Source organism: Lagenorhynchus albirostris, chromosome 7 (assembly GCF_949774975.1).
Source record: "Lagenorhynchus albirostris chromosome 7, mLagAlb1.1, whole genome shotgun sequence".
NCBI lineage: Eukaryota > Metazoa > Chordata > Mammalia > Artiodactyla > Delphinidae > Lagenorhynchus > Lagenorhynchus albirostris.
This window is the reverse complement of record NC_083101.1, coordinates 53,458,298-53,475,785: the sequence shown is the minus strand read 5'-3', so window position 1 is coordinate 53,475,785 and position 17,488 is coordinate 53,458,298. Positions and strand designations below refer to the sequence as shown.

Here is a 17,488-nt window from a genome sequence, read left to right as displayed (position 1 = left end):
ATTTATATTCATTTTCAGGTGGTTAGATCTGTTGCACCTATTTTCTAGCTTGTTTTTTTTTTTTCCTGCACTGAAATTACTAATCTCGTTGTAATCAGTAGGCACTCAAGAGAATAGCAGATCTGAGTATATCATCTCCTGGAGAAGTCCTTTCCTTAAGAATGGGGTGTATGTTTTCTTTGAAAGAGACTAGAGTTGAAGTCAGAGGAGCAGAACTAGTGAGAGCCCTTGCACTGCCACTCTCATGTCCTCCTGCAGGTCACCTCCCCCCTTTCTGGGCCCCTCATCTGTAAAGCTGGGTGGTTGGACTGAATTCTTTCTGTGGCCCCAGCCAGTTCTGAAGAATCTCTGGTGTTCAGACACACTTGGCTTCGAATATTAGGTTTGCTGTAAGAAATAGGAATGTTAGAGAGGGAAAGTCTAATGATTTTTCTGTTGCATACGTAGAATAAACGAATTTTTAAACAATGATTTTTCTGTCTTCGCAAGTATCGCCAAATCTACACAGGAGCTCAGTTGGGGTGGGGATGACGTTGCCTTTGTTCCTTAATCAAACAACTAGAAAAGGAGGTTACTGTTCTTGTTAAGTTGATTGGAGATGTCATAGAATGCAATTATTTGTAACTGCTCCATGGAGTCTTTCTGCATTTATTTCCCTCCCCGCTCTTTTTGTTTTCCACGTGATACTTAAACAGCCTTCATTTGCCATGAGTAAGTAACCTAACTTTAAAAGCCTTTATCCACTTGTTCTATTTAACAGAGTTTCTTTATCTCCTTTCACATACATCTCATTAGGGAAATTCTAATAAGAATGGTCGTCATCGATGCTGCTGCTCCATTTAAGTGCAGCTGCAAATTAACTGTATCTGCTCAGTGGGCCCAGCAAGCAATGTCCCTAGTAATAGTGGCCTAAGAAATATTGGTTACAATGAATGAGATAACTCCTTTAGACGTATACTTTTTAAGTTCTTGAGCTTGGTCGGTTAAATACAAATGGATTGTTCAGTAATGCTAGTCCCAGTAGAGAGGCAGTTCTGTATTCCGAGTGTAAATTTCTTTGTGCTTTAATGAGACGACTTCAGAACTAGCTGTACATTTTTCATTAAGTACATTGGGGAAAAGTTATGTATCCTTCTTTACCATTCAGATTCCAATCATAGTTTATTTTAAGCATATAGATTCACTTTTTTTTCTATAATTTTACAGGAAATTATTAATTCCTTGCCTAACATAGTAAATGACAAATATGGAAGGAAGGTCCTGTTGTATTTACTAAGCCCCAGAGATCCTGCACACACGGTAAGAGAGATCATTGAAGTTCTGCAGAAAGGAGACGGTAACGCACACAGGTGAGGGACAGTAGAATAAAGGGCTTGGGCCCTTTATTCCTCTGCTCTGATTGTTCATTCATTTTGAGTGGCATGTGCTTCCATAAATCTACTCACATGTGTACACCTCTCATGCTCCCTCCCTCTCTAAAACTCCAAAGGTGAATTCCATTTTTTAGCCTGTAGTTTTGGCAGATTCTTAAAGTTTTTATCCTGAAAAGGAAATGAAAGCATCACGCCAAAAGAACGCCTCTGAGGCCCAGCACATAGCAGGCGCTCGGGTGTGTGTTTTGCTTTATGTTTAAAGCAGCTGGTACCACTTAATCAAGTACTGTAGGGAGCAGAATCCATAAAGTAGTCTAAACATGTGTTGTAAGATATTTTGTTATTGTCGTTATTTGGTTTGGGGTTGGTTCGGGATTTTTTTTTTTTGTATTACACAAGGCAAGCTTCACTTATTGAGCGCTCATTCTGTGCCAGGCACTGTTCAGATCCTGGAGACACAAAGATGAAAGACAGATATCCCGCCCTCAAACTGCTTATCTACATGCACAACAGAAATTAGACAACAGAGCATGGCACAAACTGTTATAAGCCCTTAGAGATTTCTGTGATAATAAAACACCATCTTTCCTTTGCTATTTATCTTACCTTAATTCTTCATTCAACATGTTACCACAGTAAGAAAGATACAGAGATCCGCCAACGAGAACTCTTAGAATCCATTTCTCCAGCTTTGCTAAGCTACCTGCAAGGACACGCCCAAGAGGTGGTGCTGGATAAGTCTGCGTGTGTGCTTGTGGCTGACATCCTGGGAGCTGCCATTGGAGATGTGCAGCCCGCCATGAATGCCGTCGCCAGTTTGGCAGTGGCAGAGCTGCATCCTGGTGGCAAGGATGGAGAGGTACTGTGCTATCGTGAGACAGGCGGGAAAGCCACAGTGGCTGCAAAAACTCCAATCACTGGGAACATTGCTATAAAGAGAATTTTAGTGATAATTAACTCACCTCATACCCACAGTACATTTGGAAATTGCGAATTCAAAACAGTGCTGTTAACACTCACTGTCTTCTGATGACTCCACATACCTGTAGAGTAAAAACAAAATCCTCTTAATGCTGTCCGTGATTGACCCAGGCTGTCTTTCCAGCATATTCTGTGTTCTTAATTTTGTTTTGAATTTGCTGTGGACTTTTGCACTTCCTTCATTTGTATGTACTTCTTTTCTCAACCTCACGTGCTACTTATGTTTCCATTTTCCTGCGCTCTTCCTGTAGAAAGCCTTATTAATCCTTCCAGGGCCTTGGAATCCTTCTCCGTGAAGTCTCCCTTAGTTCCCTCTCAATCAGAAAGTTTTCGCTCTTTCTGAAAGCTCCTGCCTGTGTTATTTGGGTCTTGTGTTATTCTGCCTGTATCTTAAGTTTCTTGGTTCATGCACTGGATATGTGCTAGGCAGTGGTCAACACCCCCCACCCCCAAAAAAGAGAATACCGTTTGGGGAAGCACAATACTTAAATAAATATGCACACAAATGATTATTGTAGAATAGAGATACGTGCTGTGAAGGAAAACGCCAGGTTCTATGGGATTATATACAAATGGGAGGCAACCTGTCCTAGGAGGGCTTCCTGAGGCAGTGAAAGCTAAGCTGAGACCCAAAGGACTGGTAGCTGAGTGAAGAAAGAAGATTCTAGGCAGAGAGAAGAGCATGTGCGGCCGCCTTGGAGGAAGGAAGAAGCTCGGCATGTTTGAGAACAGGAGGCTCAGGGGGCTGGAAATCAGTGAGCAAAGGGAAGAGGAAGGCGGAAGCCAGATCCTGCCAGGCCCTCGCCCCGCGCTGGGTTGTGAGCTCCTGATGGACCCACATGGATGGGGAGCCCACTGTTCTCTGACACAGGAGATGGGGAAAGAAATGGGCCATGGATCTTAGAGACACCCTGGCTCCTGCCCTCACAGGGCAGATCCTGTTAACAAATTGGGACGATGCATGTGTAATGAAAGTTCCTCTGTAAGGACACAGGGCCTGTTGTCTCCCGTGCTGGGCAAGGAGAGGTCCTAGGGGATCTCTGTGCGAGCAGTTGGTATGGCCCTTGAAGAGGAGTGAGCCTGCTCATCAGCTAGTGCTCCTCGGGCATCACCTTAAATGATGATTTAAACATCATTCAGCATTTAGGTTTTAATGTTTCTGCTGTAGTGTTCTGTCCCGTCGGTTTCTTTGCTCCTCAGAATTGCGTATGACAATCTGGAAAGTGGTTAGCATGATCTTAAGATGAGCCTGGTGGTGGAGCTGTTCAAACTGGAGCTCATGAAGCTGAATGTGAGCTGCCTCAGTGGCCATGTTATCTTGAATAACCATCTTCATTTCAGTCAGGGTTGGAGTAGATCTCTCGTCCCTCCAGGTGTAGTAGTCATTGTAGATAAAGACCTCTTAAGCCTTTTGGAACTTTCAACTCGCCTGAGACTTTATCCGTATGTGGTGATATAGAGTGGATAAAAACAGCTTTTTAATTAATATGTTCTTGACCCCTCACAGCTTCACGTTGCAGAACATCCTGCAGGACATCTAGTTCTGAAGTGGTTAATAGAGCAAGATAGAAAGATGAAAGAAAGTGGACGAGAAGGTAGGCTGTGCAACTTGACCTTTTCTTGTATTGGATGTGGAATTTCAGTCATATCTGGCATCCCTGAACTTTATGCCGGCCATTTAAGTTCAAATGAGAGTCTGTTGAGTTTGTGAGTAAGAAATGATTTAGTGGTTGCAAATAATGCTTTTTCCCCCTGGAAACTTGTCTCCTAGAATCCTTTCATTTTCTTTCCCTTTCCCACCCTCCCTCCCTTTCTCTCCTCCCTCCTCTGCTACTTCAGACTTCAAAACGGGCTTGTCCAACATTCTAAAATGCCATTTTATTCTTTGAGGATGGTGAGAGCAGAGTAGGAGGGCCAGTTTGTGAGTATCATCATCCCAGTTGAAAAGCATATTTATCTTTAGTTTTGAGGAAAGGATAAGCAGAAGAAAATTATCCTCATCAGAGAATTTTGAACTGGTGCCTATTTGACACTGAAATATATATGACCAAAGAGCAAGCCAGGCCTTGGCACTTCCTGGTTTTTCATAAACCTTACAGCTGCTCTGTAGAAACTCAGCTCTCAAGAGGAGGACAGCATCTTTTATTTATTGATGAGTGAAAACTTGCGTATCATTCCTCTCTCAGTCCTGTCTTTGACCAGACCTTCTCTTTCTAAATTCAAACTCCATCTGGTATTTTAGCCACTAAAGAGGCTTCCTCCCACTGAGTTAAAACAGTTTGGGCTTTCTGTTACTGTGTCTGAAAAGAGTGACAGATCATGAATTTATGTCTTGAGGCAAGTTGCAGTTCTAATGGCTAGTGAGGCAACCAGTATAGTAATAGAACTGTTACTTCTCACTCTAACTTTAAGAACAGAGACTTGGGCCTATTTCTCACTGTAAATTTTTTATAAAAGAGGAAGCTTCTGGTAATAAATTTTGAAGAAAAAATAATGTATTGAATTATCTTTTTATTATTAAAAAGTTGGTGCATAGTTGAGCTTATGTCAGAAAAGTTGTCTTGCTTTTAAAATCCAAGCAATTTTCTAGTGACTTTTCTCCTCATTTAAATTGCCCTGACAACCCTAAAACACATCTGTTTGAACTTGATGTATTTGTCATGTTCATGTAGCACCAAATGAGTGGCTAGCTGTCTTGGTGATCTGTTGCTGTGTAACAAGCCACCTCAAAACTTAGTTTTCAAAACAGCAGTCATTTGGTCAGTGTTTGGTGGAGCTCAGAAGCTCTACTCTGAGTCATCTAGGGCTGCTTGTCTTGGGGTTGGATTATCCACTTTCATAATGGCTGGCAGTGGCTAAGTCCAGCAGCCTCGCTTCCTCTCCCTAGGCTGTTGGGTTTCCTCACAATATAGTGGTTGGGTTTTAGAAGGACAAAGTAGGTGCATGTACTTTCATGATTTAGCCTCAGAAGTTACTTAAGGGCAGTTGTACCGTACTCTCTTGAGTAAGTCAGTCACAAAGGCCCACCCAGTTCGAAAGGAGAAGACATCAGTTCCACCTTTAGATGAGGGAGTGGCACTACTCTAGAAGCATACACAGACAGGAGATATTGTTGTGGTCACCTTTGGAAAACACTGTCTGCCTCACCAGCTGATTTCTGTCCCTCTTGAGCATGTGCCACGAAGAGTAAAACAGTCGTGGGCCTCTTGGCTTTTAAAGGCTCCTCATATTTGGGTATCTTTGAATTTTACGTGCTACCTCCCCAAGACGTTTGCCTTTAAGATAGGTTGTCCCCACCTCCATCTGTACCAGATCCTAGTCTTCAGAATTTCTCCTTTGTCCAAGAGTTAGTTAACACTTAGGTGGCACAGTGAATAAGATAATACACTCTGAGACCTTGGGAATCAGATATACTATAATAACAAAACATGAATCGTATTTTTGATGGGTGAACGAATGTTTAGTATTGTAGAGAGAAATTGCCAGGTGTAAGGCAGAATAGTCATTTGACCGTTAATTGGGTTCAAGGCACCTTCTGAGTGAGCATTTTCCTTGAGGGGAAACTTGATTTTAACCAAACACGAGGTGCTGCTGTCAAACATTTACTTCCTGAATAATTTTCAGGTCAGGGTTAAATCATTAAATAGTACAAAGAAATGTAAACATGACCAAGCGAGCATTTTATAAGAAGTCATTGTTTCTCTTGAGTAATTACTGCTAAACATAGCTGAGGATTTGGGTCAGAGTGGAGAGAAATGGCTGTATTAAAAACGCATTACATAAAGCTGAGCTAGAATTTTTAGTGTTAAGTGATACTGGGTGAGAACGCTTTATTAGCTTTCTCATTAAAACAGGTTTCCAGCTTTAAGCGTAGTAGGGAGAGAGATTGGGAGTTTAAATCTGGGTATATGATGTTCATTAAGTTTATTTTACAGGTTGTTTTGCAAAAACACTCGTAGAGCTTGTTGGTATGAAGAACCTGAAGTCCTGGGCTAGTGTCAATCGAGGAGCCATTATTCTTTCCAGGTGTGTAGAAAGTGTGCCTTTTTTCTGCTTAGGGTCCTTGTCCTCAATGCCCGTGGGTGCGCAGCATGCTTCCTTCACACTTACTTCTCAGTTCTAATGTCTGTTTCCAATAGTCCAGCATTCCTGTCAGTTACTCTTGGTCTAGACAAGTATACCAGATATTAGAGAGCAAATGTAACTCTTCCATCAGTCCTTACAGTTTTTCTCATATGCCCTCTTTTGGATCATAGAATTAGGGCATTCACAAGGCATCATTGGATTGTTTCACCACATTTATGGTTTAGGCCAAAGTTTACTTGTATTCTTTTTTAATGGATTAGTTTTGTTCCTGTAAAAACTGACAGAGTTGTTTTTCAAATCGTGACTGACTTTACTACTTTGTTTTCAACTATTCTAAAAGGATTCGAGAAGCATTTGCTATTAAAGTCTGCATGCTAATTAATCTTTGTTTCTAATTAAAATGATAGAAAACTGATGATTTGTGAATTGAGACATATGCTTAACTTGTATATTGTTGTTTGGACATAGGTTGAGTTTATAATTTACAGGTCATTGAAATTTCCATCTATTCTATTCCCAGATAAGATCCTTTTATTAAGGATATTCATTTTAAAATAGATTTGTGTGTTGTTTTGAAGTAATCACTGTTGATTTTTTTTGCCCTGCTGTCTTACCGAGATTTGGAAAAACAGTTACCAGTCTCAACTTGAATTTCCCACAGTATTTCACATGCAAGTTACTATGCAGTTTAATTTGTATATGTTTATAAATGTTGTAGGCATTTCTTCAATATATATTTTGATTTGGTACACATATACTCACAAATACGTACATTCCAAACGGGCATTCATTATTTTTAGGTATATCAGTATCTCCAAATATATGGGTGATACAGATCACTAGTTTATTTCTCATGAAAATTAGCTAATTTTCCAGTTGGTGTTGAACAGCCAGAGTCTATTAGCTGAAACATGAACTTTTTGACATTAATTTCTTTACTGGGCATTTGGAATGTTAACACCTACTGACACATTCTTTCATTACACTCAATTAACTAAAAATTATGGCAATGCCGTAAAATTAATTTTTTTAACATCTTTATTGGAGTATAGTTGCTGATTCACTTTGTTATACAGCTATATGTATACATATAACCCCGTATCCCTTCCCTCTTGCATCTCCTTCCCACCCTCCCTCTCCCACTCTAGGTGGTCACAAAGCACCGAGCTGATCTCCCTGTGCTATGCGGCTGCTTCCCACTAGCTATCTATATTTGGTAGTGTATATATGTCAATACTACTCTCTCACTTCGTCCCAGCTTACCCTCCCCGCTCCCCATGTCTTCAAATCCATTCTCTATGTCTGCGTCTTTATTCCTGTCCTGCCCCTAGGTTTATCAGAGCATTTTTTTTTTTTTAGATTCCATATATGTGTGTTAGCATACCGTATTTGCTTTTCTCTTTCTGACTTACTTCAGTCTGTATGACAGACTCTGGGTCCATCCACCTCATTACAAATAGCTCAATTTCGTTTCTTTTTATGGCTGAGTAATATTCCATTGTATATGTGCCACAGAACCAGGAAGAAATAGAAAATATAAACAGACCAGTCACAAGCACTGACATTGAGACTGATTAAAAATCTTCCAATAAACAAAAGTCCAGGACCAGACGGCTTCACAGGCGAATTCTCTCAAACATTTAGGGAAGAGCTAACACCTGTCCTTCTCAAACTCTTCCAAAATGTAGCAGAGGGAGGAACACTTCCAAAGTCATCCTACGAGGCCACCATCACCCTGATACCAAAACCAGACAAAGATGTCACAAAGAAAGAAAACTACAGGCCAATATCACTGATGAACATAGATGCAAAAATCCTCAACAGAATTAATTTTTAAAGATTGCTCATCAATCAGAGCTCCCCTTGGGTGGATTTCAAACATGAGAAGGATACTGTAGGTTTATTATGGAATATTCCTTAAAACGGGAATATGAAATATCTGAACATAAAGTATCTGAGGTTCTAAAGGGAAGTGAAACTGGAGATAAATTAATAATTGATTAATATAATAATTATTTTTATTTGGCGTTAGAATACTGTCATGTGCTTGTTTGGCAAAATTCTTTCCTTGTTTATATTTTTCTTTAAAACTCGTGCAGTATGTGTGTGTGTGCGTGTTTGTTTTTGTTTGTTTGTTTTGCTAAATCTTTTTTAGAGTGACAAAGTGTCATTCTGGGTGAAAAAATCAGCCTTGTATGCAGTCTGAAAAATAACTCAGGGAAGCATAATTCTCTAGCATTTAAATGCATGAGCTCTAGACAGACTGCCTGGGTTCCAGTCCCAGCTCACTGTGTGGCCTTAGGCAAATTACTCAGCTTTTCTGAGCCTTAACTTTCTTGGAGGTACAATGAGATTAATAATAATCCTAGGTTGTTATGAAAACTAAATGGGATGATGCATACATAGTGCTTAGCATTATGTTTAATGCGTGTGTTCAGTAAATATTAACTTGTGTCACTGTTATGCACTGTGTGACTGTGTGTTTAGCCAAGGTTTATAAAATACGAACACCTGTGAGTCACAAGTCTATTGAGAGGGCACTTTACTTTTCAGCTTTGCAGGTGGCAAGCAGTACTTGTTGCTTGTCTTCCACAAGCATGTCCTCCTCTCTGTGGACATGATGGAAATTATTGGGACCAGGGTCTTTCAAACATGCCACGTGATTTCTTTCTGGGTTGTGTTTCAGTGGTCAGCATTTAAACGTGGTCGTGAGGACGTCGGGGGAGAATAGGAAATTCGGCCCTGGGGTTTGGTGGTTGAGTGCCTGTGACTTGGCCCCTATTTAGAGAAAGGGGCCTACTTGTTGCCAGTCTGAAGAGCTCTGCTCACCTGTGATAAAGTACGCCAGCAAGGTCTCAGAGAGCAGAGCTGACCTCATTTTGTTGAATGAGTCACACTGATCAAGTGGTTAACTAGGAGCCCGGCTCTGGCTATAGGTGCTTCAGATACAGGATCATGTGAGCCTCAAAACACAACCCTGTGAAGAAGGCGGGTTCTTTTGTTCCCATTCTGCAGGCCAGGAAACTGAGTCTTTGAGAATTTAAATAGCATGCTCTTGGTTGTATAGTTACTGAGTGGCAGAGGCAGGTTTCATATCTGGGCAGTTAAGCTCCAAGGTAAAGCTCTTTACGCCTTCACTCAGTGTTTTGGCAATAGAGTTCAGTAAGAAGGCCATTCATTAACTGCTTACCTTTCATGCTCCCCACCGTTCCTCCGTGTACACCTATTCACGCATGTTAATTCAGTCACTCTGAGCATTTCTTGACTGTCTGCTCTGTGTACATGGTGCCATGAGATAAATAAAGCACAGGGTCCTTGCTCCTGAGCTTTTCTAGGTGGAGAAGGAAAGGTAGAATAAATGTAGTAAACAATTTTAAGGCAGGGTGTTCGTCCTAAGACAAAGTGAAAGCAGGACCAATTATGTGGTTTTAGAATATAGGCTACTAGCCCCCATCATTCATCTGATCAATGGGGAAAGAGAAGTATTTATAGTTACACAACTTGTCTCACAAGTCAATGAATTTTTTGTACTGTGTGCGAAGGTAGTATTTGCAGACAATCTAAGGGTTTTTTATGAAATTTAATTTTTTGTTTGTTAATTTTTGTCTTCTCTCTTCAGCCTTCTCCAGAGCTCTGATCAAGATGTTGCAAATAAAGTCAAAGCTGGATTGAAAAGCCTTATTCCCACATTGGAAAAAAGCAAAAACACCAGCAAAGGAATAGAAATGCTACTTGAAAAACTGACTGCCTAGGTAGAAACTGCTAAGAACAAGTTGGAGTCATTTTTCCTCTTCTGTTTTCCCAGTACAGAAAAGAAGGGCTAGGGTCCATCTTACTGGTAATTTGGGTGCTCTGTATATGTGTTTCTTCTTTGTATAAGAATCTATTGATAAAATGATTTCTAAAAATGGCCTTTTTAAGAAAAAAATCTCAGCCTTCTCTTTTATCATATTGAATAGTAAGCAGATTACAATGTAAAATGTTTAACAGTCATGCACAGTGAGACCAACCAAATTTATATAAAATTTAATTTTATTTAATTGTGCATTGATTCAGGGGAGAAGACATCTTCAGTGAACAGTAGTCTGAGAGGGCTTCATGGAGGAGGAGGAACCTGAGAGTTTCCTGCTTCAGAGGAAGGCAGGATGTGGTAAAGGAGAGCCACGGGGAGTCCTTGGTGGGAGCAGTGAGGTGGCAGTCAATGGTTTTGAACTGAACTTCAGGAAGGCTTGGGGCTTGTTGGGTACCGTCATGGGGATACTCTGCATCCAGGACAGCTGCATTCCTAGCTGCCTTATGGATTGGGTGCCATGTTAGATTTTATTTGAAACAAGCCACTCCAGGGAGTTAAGATTTTTAGGAGGAAATGTGCTGAATGAATTAGGGGATCATAGTGGGTAGCAGTGTTAAGGTCATTGTCACAGGAGAGATTTTCCTGTCTTTGAAACTGGGCCTTCCAAGTAAATAGCTCCTTGTAGTGAGACTTTCTCTCTTGGGACTTTCCCTGAAGTAGTTGAGGCCTACAGGGTTTGAGTTAGAAGGATATGCAATTTGTTAATAGTGCAGAAGTTGGAATTTAAGTACAAGTAGGATGTTTGAATTTTAAAACTACACTTGGCTTCCAAGCAACAAAGCTTGGAAGGATTGGTGAACCTTGGAAGAGTTCATGGCCAGGCTCATGTAGCCCTGCCTATGAATACCTGACTGCTTTCGAAACCAGGCCTTGGGGCTTCCTCTAAGTAGCCTGATGTCACAGGACACCCACTCAGGTCTGTCACTGCAGTTACACCTCAGGTGAACAGCTGTGCCTTTCCTACCAGACCGCTGGGTCCCAGGACTACTCCCAATGGATGAGCTGCCAGGACGTTACCTGCTGCCCTCTCCTGTGGGTGCATTGAACCCTGCAGGAGCAAAAGAGCCGATGCCTGTAATTCTCTTTTGGCATGGATTCTCCTCCTACCCCCCACCCTGTACCCCGCCCCCCCACCACCACGACCCAGCCAGGTCTAAGGGTAGAGGTGGGACCGTTGGGGGAACTGGGGGTGGTGTGGGAGACAATGGGGAAGAGCTTGCTTTTGTTTGACTGGTATATTGTGTGTTTGTTTTCCATATAAAGGGCCCATTTGGAAAGAGAGGGGGACAGAAATTCTGCTGTTTGTTCCATCTGTAAGACTAAAAAAATAACATCCGTAGTTTGGAAAGTTCGAATATTATGAAGCATATAACGAAAGAAGAAATTCTTCTTCTGCCCCACTCCTCCACACCCCTGCCTTGTCCTCCCCAGAAGCAACGACTTTCAGTTCTTTTTAGCTCTGCTAAGTTTTTAAATATATGATTTTTGTGGGTTAAAAAAAAAAATCTATCCGTTTTAGGCATTTTCTTTTAACTTCCTGTTCTGGAAAAATACAGATTGAGACTTCACCACCACTGTCTCCCTACTCCTTTTCTTTCCATTTTCCCAGTAGAATTGCATCATCTTTGATAAATTGATGTTCAGTTTATATGATTATGTTGACGTCAGTTGTTAAATACTGAAGGAAGTAGTGAGTTGTCATGACATTTCCTATACCATTTTTTTTCCTGGAATTAATAAATTGCCTCGTTTATTTTTATTTGCTTACTTTCCTACATTCCTATAATTAATTTTTCTCAAACTGTCCATCAGAATTGCATACACTCTTCTCCAGTAGGCATTTTCCTCTTTTTTCAGCCTGGCAAGGCTCACATGTTATTCTGGGGTCAGCCCCTTTCCCGAAGGCTCCAGTATGTGCCATCTAGTGTGCCTCCAGTGGGTCATAGATGTGCTGAAATTTTAACAGCTGCAGCCCTTACTCCAGCAGGCCATACAAACATTTCCCTTGTGTGGTTCATGCAAAAGATCACTGGTATGAACTAATCCCAGGGGCCCTTTCCTTAAGTCAGTGATGGATTTAGGAAGGAGCCTGGCCAATGGACCTCAGAAGAGAAGTATATTCCTGGGAGAGGTTCCTTTGGTCTCACACCCACAAGGAACAGAGTCCCTTTCCTGCCGGCTGACTTCAGTATATGCAGAAAGCATACTGAGGATGGCTGAGTAAAAGGTTGAAAGAATCTGAAACTTTGATGTTGAACTGCTGAATAAATCAACTCCTGGAGCTGCCCTACCCCTGAACTTCCTGTTACGTGAGAGAATTAACTTTCATTTATCATTGAGGCCATTTTGAGCTGAATCTTTAGAAACTTGAAGCCAAAATTGTGCTGACCTGTCAGTGAATACTGACTTCCACGCTATCCAGTACATCAGGCCAACCGGCAGACACCTCCGCTGAAGCCACCTGGCTTTCTGAGCGTCCTAAGAACCTGCAGCACAGCCGTCCTCATCCCAGGCCTTCCCTTCATGTCTCCTATGGAGAGCCCATTTGAGGATCCCATGCATTTCATTTTCTTGCTTAACATCCTCTTTTGAATGGGGCACAATCTCTAGTAGCATCCTGAGAAAGCATGCATATGAGGGAAAATTTTAAAGTCTGAATGTCTATTCTACCCTTTCACACCTGGACACCTAGTTTAGCTGGATATAGAATTCTAGTTTGAAATTAATTTTACCTTGGAATTTTGAAGACATTGGTCAATATTTTCTTTGGCTTGCAGAGTTACTATGGAAGTCTAATGCCATTCTTATTCTCAGTCTTTTATATGTGGCCTTTTTTTGGGGGGGGGGGGTTGTGAGGGGTTTCTCTGAAAGGTTTCAGGACTTTTTTAATCCCCAGCCTCCTTGTATTTCAGGATCATGTGCATTGCTATGTGTCATGTGTGTCTGCTCTTTATTCTTCGTGCTGGGTACTTGAGGATTTTAGTCGGAGACGTGAAGCCCTTCCATTTGGGGGCTGTATCTGTATTGTCTCCCTAACCCCCTCCTCCCCCAACCCTATTTTCTCTATTCTTTCTCGTTGAAAGAAATCTGTTTTGCAGATTTCGAATGCTGATTTGATCCTCTAATTTTCTTTTTCAATTCTTTGGCTCTTTGTTTTGCTTTCTGTGTGAGATATTTCCTCCACTTTCTCTGTCAGCCCTTCCATTGACCTGTTCTTTTCTTGTTTCTTGAATGAAGTATCTCTTAAATCCCTGGGAATGTTGTCTTTTTTGTTTGTTTGTTTTACCTTGCTTTCTCTCTTGTGTCTGCACTTTTTGTTTATTTTGGTCTCTCATGTTTGAGACTTTCTGGGAGAGATCTTTGGCTCTCCTTTATATACTTAAGACATTTAAAGCTGATCAGAAAGGGGGCAGGCCCTTCTGGACTGTTGACTGCTCGTTACACAGGTGCTGAGGTAGGGATGCTCCTGTTTCACTGGAGTCCTCCAGATGTCAGGATCCATGGGCCTTGTGTCTGGGCCATTCTGTGCCTCTAGAGGGAAGTCCACCTGGCAGCCAGAATTCTGGGTGCTCAACACTGTGTGCAGATTTTCATTAACCCAACCTGCTTTGAGTACAGCACCTCTCCCTCATGTTCTCGTATGCCTGGGACCCCCTTGTCTGAAGAAATCGAACCACTGTGAGTCCACAGACTAAACTCTCAGCCTTCTGCCAGTGTGTGGAGTGGTAGTCAACCAGTTTTAGCCAATCCTCCTGTTTTCCATCCTAGGCCTCACTCCAGCTTTTCCCAGTACTTAGCACCTCTGCTTGCTGGGATTTTCTGTAGATCAGAGTGAGAATTAACTTGCTCCTCTGCTTATACGTGGTATTCAGCTTTCTTGGCCCTGATAACTTTCTCCGTGGCTTCCTCTTTTCCCAGATATTTGTTGTTGTTCACTGACGATGACTTCTCTCCTGTTTGTTTCTTTCTTTGTTTTGACTTTCTACCATTTTAATTTATTCTTAGCAGAAATCAACAAATGGTTTTAACCAAATTGAGAACAACCTGCCTGGCTGAATGGAGGATGTATTTTCCATGCAAAAGTTTCCTGCTTTTGAGAATGTCTTTAATTTTAAAATTTAGCTTTTGTAGCTTTCAGATTGCACCCCATGCTTTTCTCAGGGATCGATCTGACGTTGCCTAGAATGAAGGAGAACCTGTTCCCCTTTAAGCCTGGGGTAATATGTGTTTGCCTAATGGAATAAGGCTTCCTGCTTGCCTGAACGCAAAGGATAGGCTCTTTAAAATATGTGATGGCACTTGTTTCTGTTTGCAATGAAATTTTGAAAAGGTTACATCTTATTTATAGCAGATTAGTCACTCTTAAGAGTACATCTTACAAAGACAAGAGTGTGTGTATATTTTTAGAATAATGGTTAAGAGAGTACAGGGTCTCAGAAAAAGCAGCAACAGTTTATACTGAGCCGCTAATCAAACTATTTCTAAAACTAATGAACTTAAATAAGCATAAAAATCTGCCACTTGAACTTTTTTCTCACCTCTGAAACCGTTTAACGTAAGGAAACAGGTTATAATCATCTCCATCTGTTAAGGACTGAATTCATTTTGTCCCCTTCAAGTGTGTGTGTGGGAATCCTAACCGCCACTCCCACTTCTGTACCGTACCTCAGAAAATGACTGTATCTGCAGATAGAGTCTTTAAAGAGGTAATTAGGGTAAAATGAGGTCTTATGGGTAGGCCCTAGTTCAGTATGACTGGTGTCCTTGTAAGAAGAGATCAGGACACACCTAAAGAGAAGAACATGTGAAGGCAAGAGAGAAGAGGGCCATCCCCAAGCCAGGGAAAGAGGATTCCAAAAGAAACAAACCCTGCTGACACCTTCATCTTGGATTTCCAGCCTCCAAAAGCTGTTTGAGGAGATAAATTGCTGTTGTTTTCGCCGCCCAGTCTGCGGTATTTGTTAGGCAGCCTTAGGAAACTAAGACACCTTTTCTAAATTCAAAACCTCTACCACCACAGTGCCTCCAAATTCCCTACCCTTTTTCCCAGATGAATTCTTAAGGGTTTAAATGAAGTCAACCAGTAGATACGTTATTTGGATTGGTCTTTTCTGAATGGTAACTAAACGGCCCGCTCTGCTCTGCATTCCAGAGTTTGCAAACAGACACTGATTGCTGTGGGCATGTTTGTACCCAAAACAGTGACTTGGAAGATAGTGCCGATGTTTCCACTTGCATCCCTGTGAAGGAGTGGTGTTTGGAATCTTTCATCAAAATGATTTCTAATGTTTAAACATGGCCTCATGCCCATTGCTGAATGTAAGTGGACGAAGAGAGCTCCAAAAACATGGTAATGAGAAATTTTGGTCCATGCTGTCTTGTTTTTAGGGGAATTAATTCTATCTTGGGGAAAATGATTAGTTCTTCGTTGTGCCGATATGTGATAGCACTTAAGTGGAAGGTAATAGAAATCTGGTAAGGTTATGAGAATCATCTGACTGTGCTCTTGATGACTATAATTAAGCATAATGAATAATTTAGGTATTTTAAATGACTTCCAGATGCTTGAAAACAGACGTTGCTTTTAGATAGAAATCCTCTTGCATTTAAAACTCATGTTCTTATTGATAAACCTGCCAGTGAACACATTGACTTGCTGCTGTTACATTCCACAGTAGACAGTGATAGAAAGAATGAACATGATTTTTAAAGACCTGTGTAACAGCAAGGAAGTGCTTTTGAGGAAATGGACAAGTCTTGGGTGTTATTTTTCTTGCCCAATCAACTATTCTGCCCCATCTGTATTGCTTAATACTTAAATCTAGCTCTAAACATAGATGTGTTGAAACCCGTTGCATCTGCGTGTAATGTAACCTGGTGGACGTGTGTTTTGGTCTGGCTGGCACCTCTTTGGGGGCTCCCCTCGTCTCACGTTTCAGTCATCCCGTTTGTGTAGGGTGAGCCCATCATGACCTGCCTTCATCAGATGCACGTGACCCAGGGCTCCCAAATCACAGCACCATTCACTTGGCCACGGTGTTTAGTTAATGGGTAAAGTGCGCCTTTTAACAAATAGCATCAAATCAGAATCTGGCATGGGACCAAAACAAGAGCATTTAGAGCTCTGGGGCTTCACTGGATCGATGTGAGGTTTAACTCAACTTCAATTGAGTTTACATGTGAAAAGGACCTAGAACTGGGCCTGAATACACAGGTTGGGGCTCAGTCCCAGGGCCAGGCTTTCTAATGGCCAGGTAGAATCATGGGAGATTTGGAGATTGCTGGAAAGCTTTGTTGTCACAAAGCCGTGACTTGGAAGTCAGAGTTCCCATTGTTGAGTTTTTTTGACATCAAACATTTCAGCAACCCTTGCCCCAAAATGCAGTATTACACTTGCACTTTTGAGTTTGTATTGGCTAAGAAATCACATAGGAAGGTCCATGAATTCATTACCACTTTTAAATACATAATTTACAATCAATTTAAAGCAGCTGTGTACCTTTGAAAAGCCTTCACTCCATTTGTAGCTAGGGCTTGGGGCAAGGTAGGGTCTGCAGGCCCCCTGCAGTCTCTTCTGCCCACAGGTTAGGAAGCAAGGGTGAAAGCACTTGAGCCCAAATTGGCTGTTTTTTAAATGCAAATAACCCTGATAGGAACAGCACCTTTAGCTGTAGCCCGTGGTTAACACCTTCCTTTAAAGTCTATCAACTTTTCGGGTAGAATGCTGAGAGCTAGGCAGCTTGGAGAGGGAGTTGTTTCCTTGGGAAGGAGCAAGGGGTAATTTGAGGTCATTCATCTGGGCCAAAAAGCCTAGGAACAGCAGAGAAGTCCAGGGTTTCAACTTGCTTAGTGGTCTTGTCATGCAGAGATGGGTGTGAGTCAGCACCGGGAGACACTGGGCCAACTCCAGGTGATTGCTTTGTAGAGGAAGATGCCTTGGATTTGTTTGAGAAGCTTGGACCCAGCGTGGGTTCTGCCCCTTACTAGGCAGGTGATTTTGGTCCTCAGTTTTCTCATCTACAAAACAAGCCACCTGCTTCACGTTCCCTCAATTAGTAGACTTCTTTAAACAAGAACATTCACTACAAATGGGAGGGTTTTTTTTTTTTTTTTTTTGCGGTACGTGGGCCTCTCACTGCTGTGGCCTCTCGTTGCGGAGCACAGGCTCCGGACGCGCAGGCTGAGCGGCCATGGC

At 41.7% G+C, this 17,488-nt stretch overlaps 1 protein-coding gene across 8 annotated transcripts in view; it reads left to right on the top strand.

Moving 5' to 3' along the window:
* PUM3 (pumilio RNA binding family member 3) overlaps nucleotides 1-12,052 on the top strand; it is a 49,846-nt gene extending 37,794 nt beyond the window's left edge. For 2 of the 8 annotated variants that reach the window (XM_060155024.1, XM_060155025.1), the window contains exons 14-18: nucleotides 1,207-1,349; nucleotides 2,010-2,232; nucleotides 3,862-3,949; nucleotides 6,290-6,380; nucleotides 10,060-10,464. In XM_060155024.1, coding sequence (XP_060011007.1) covers nucleotides 1,207-1,349; nucleotides 2,010-2,232; nucleotides 3,862-3,949; nucleotides 6,290-6,380; nucleotides 10,060-10,192 — 678 coding nt within the window. In that variant the 3' untranslated portion in view covers nucleotides 10,193-10,464. The other 6 variants (XR_009541592.1, XR_009541591.1, XR_009541590.1 and 3 more) reach the window with 6 other exon arrangements.
* Nucleotides 12,053-17,488: the final 5,436 nt, after the last annotated feature.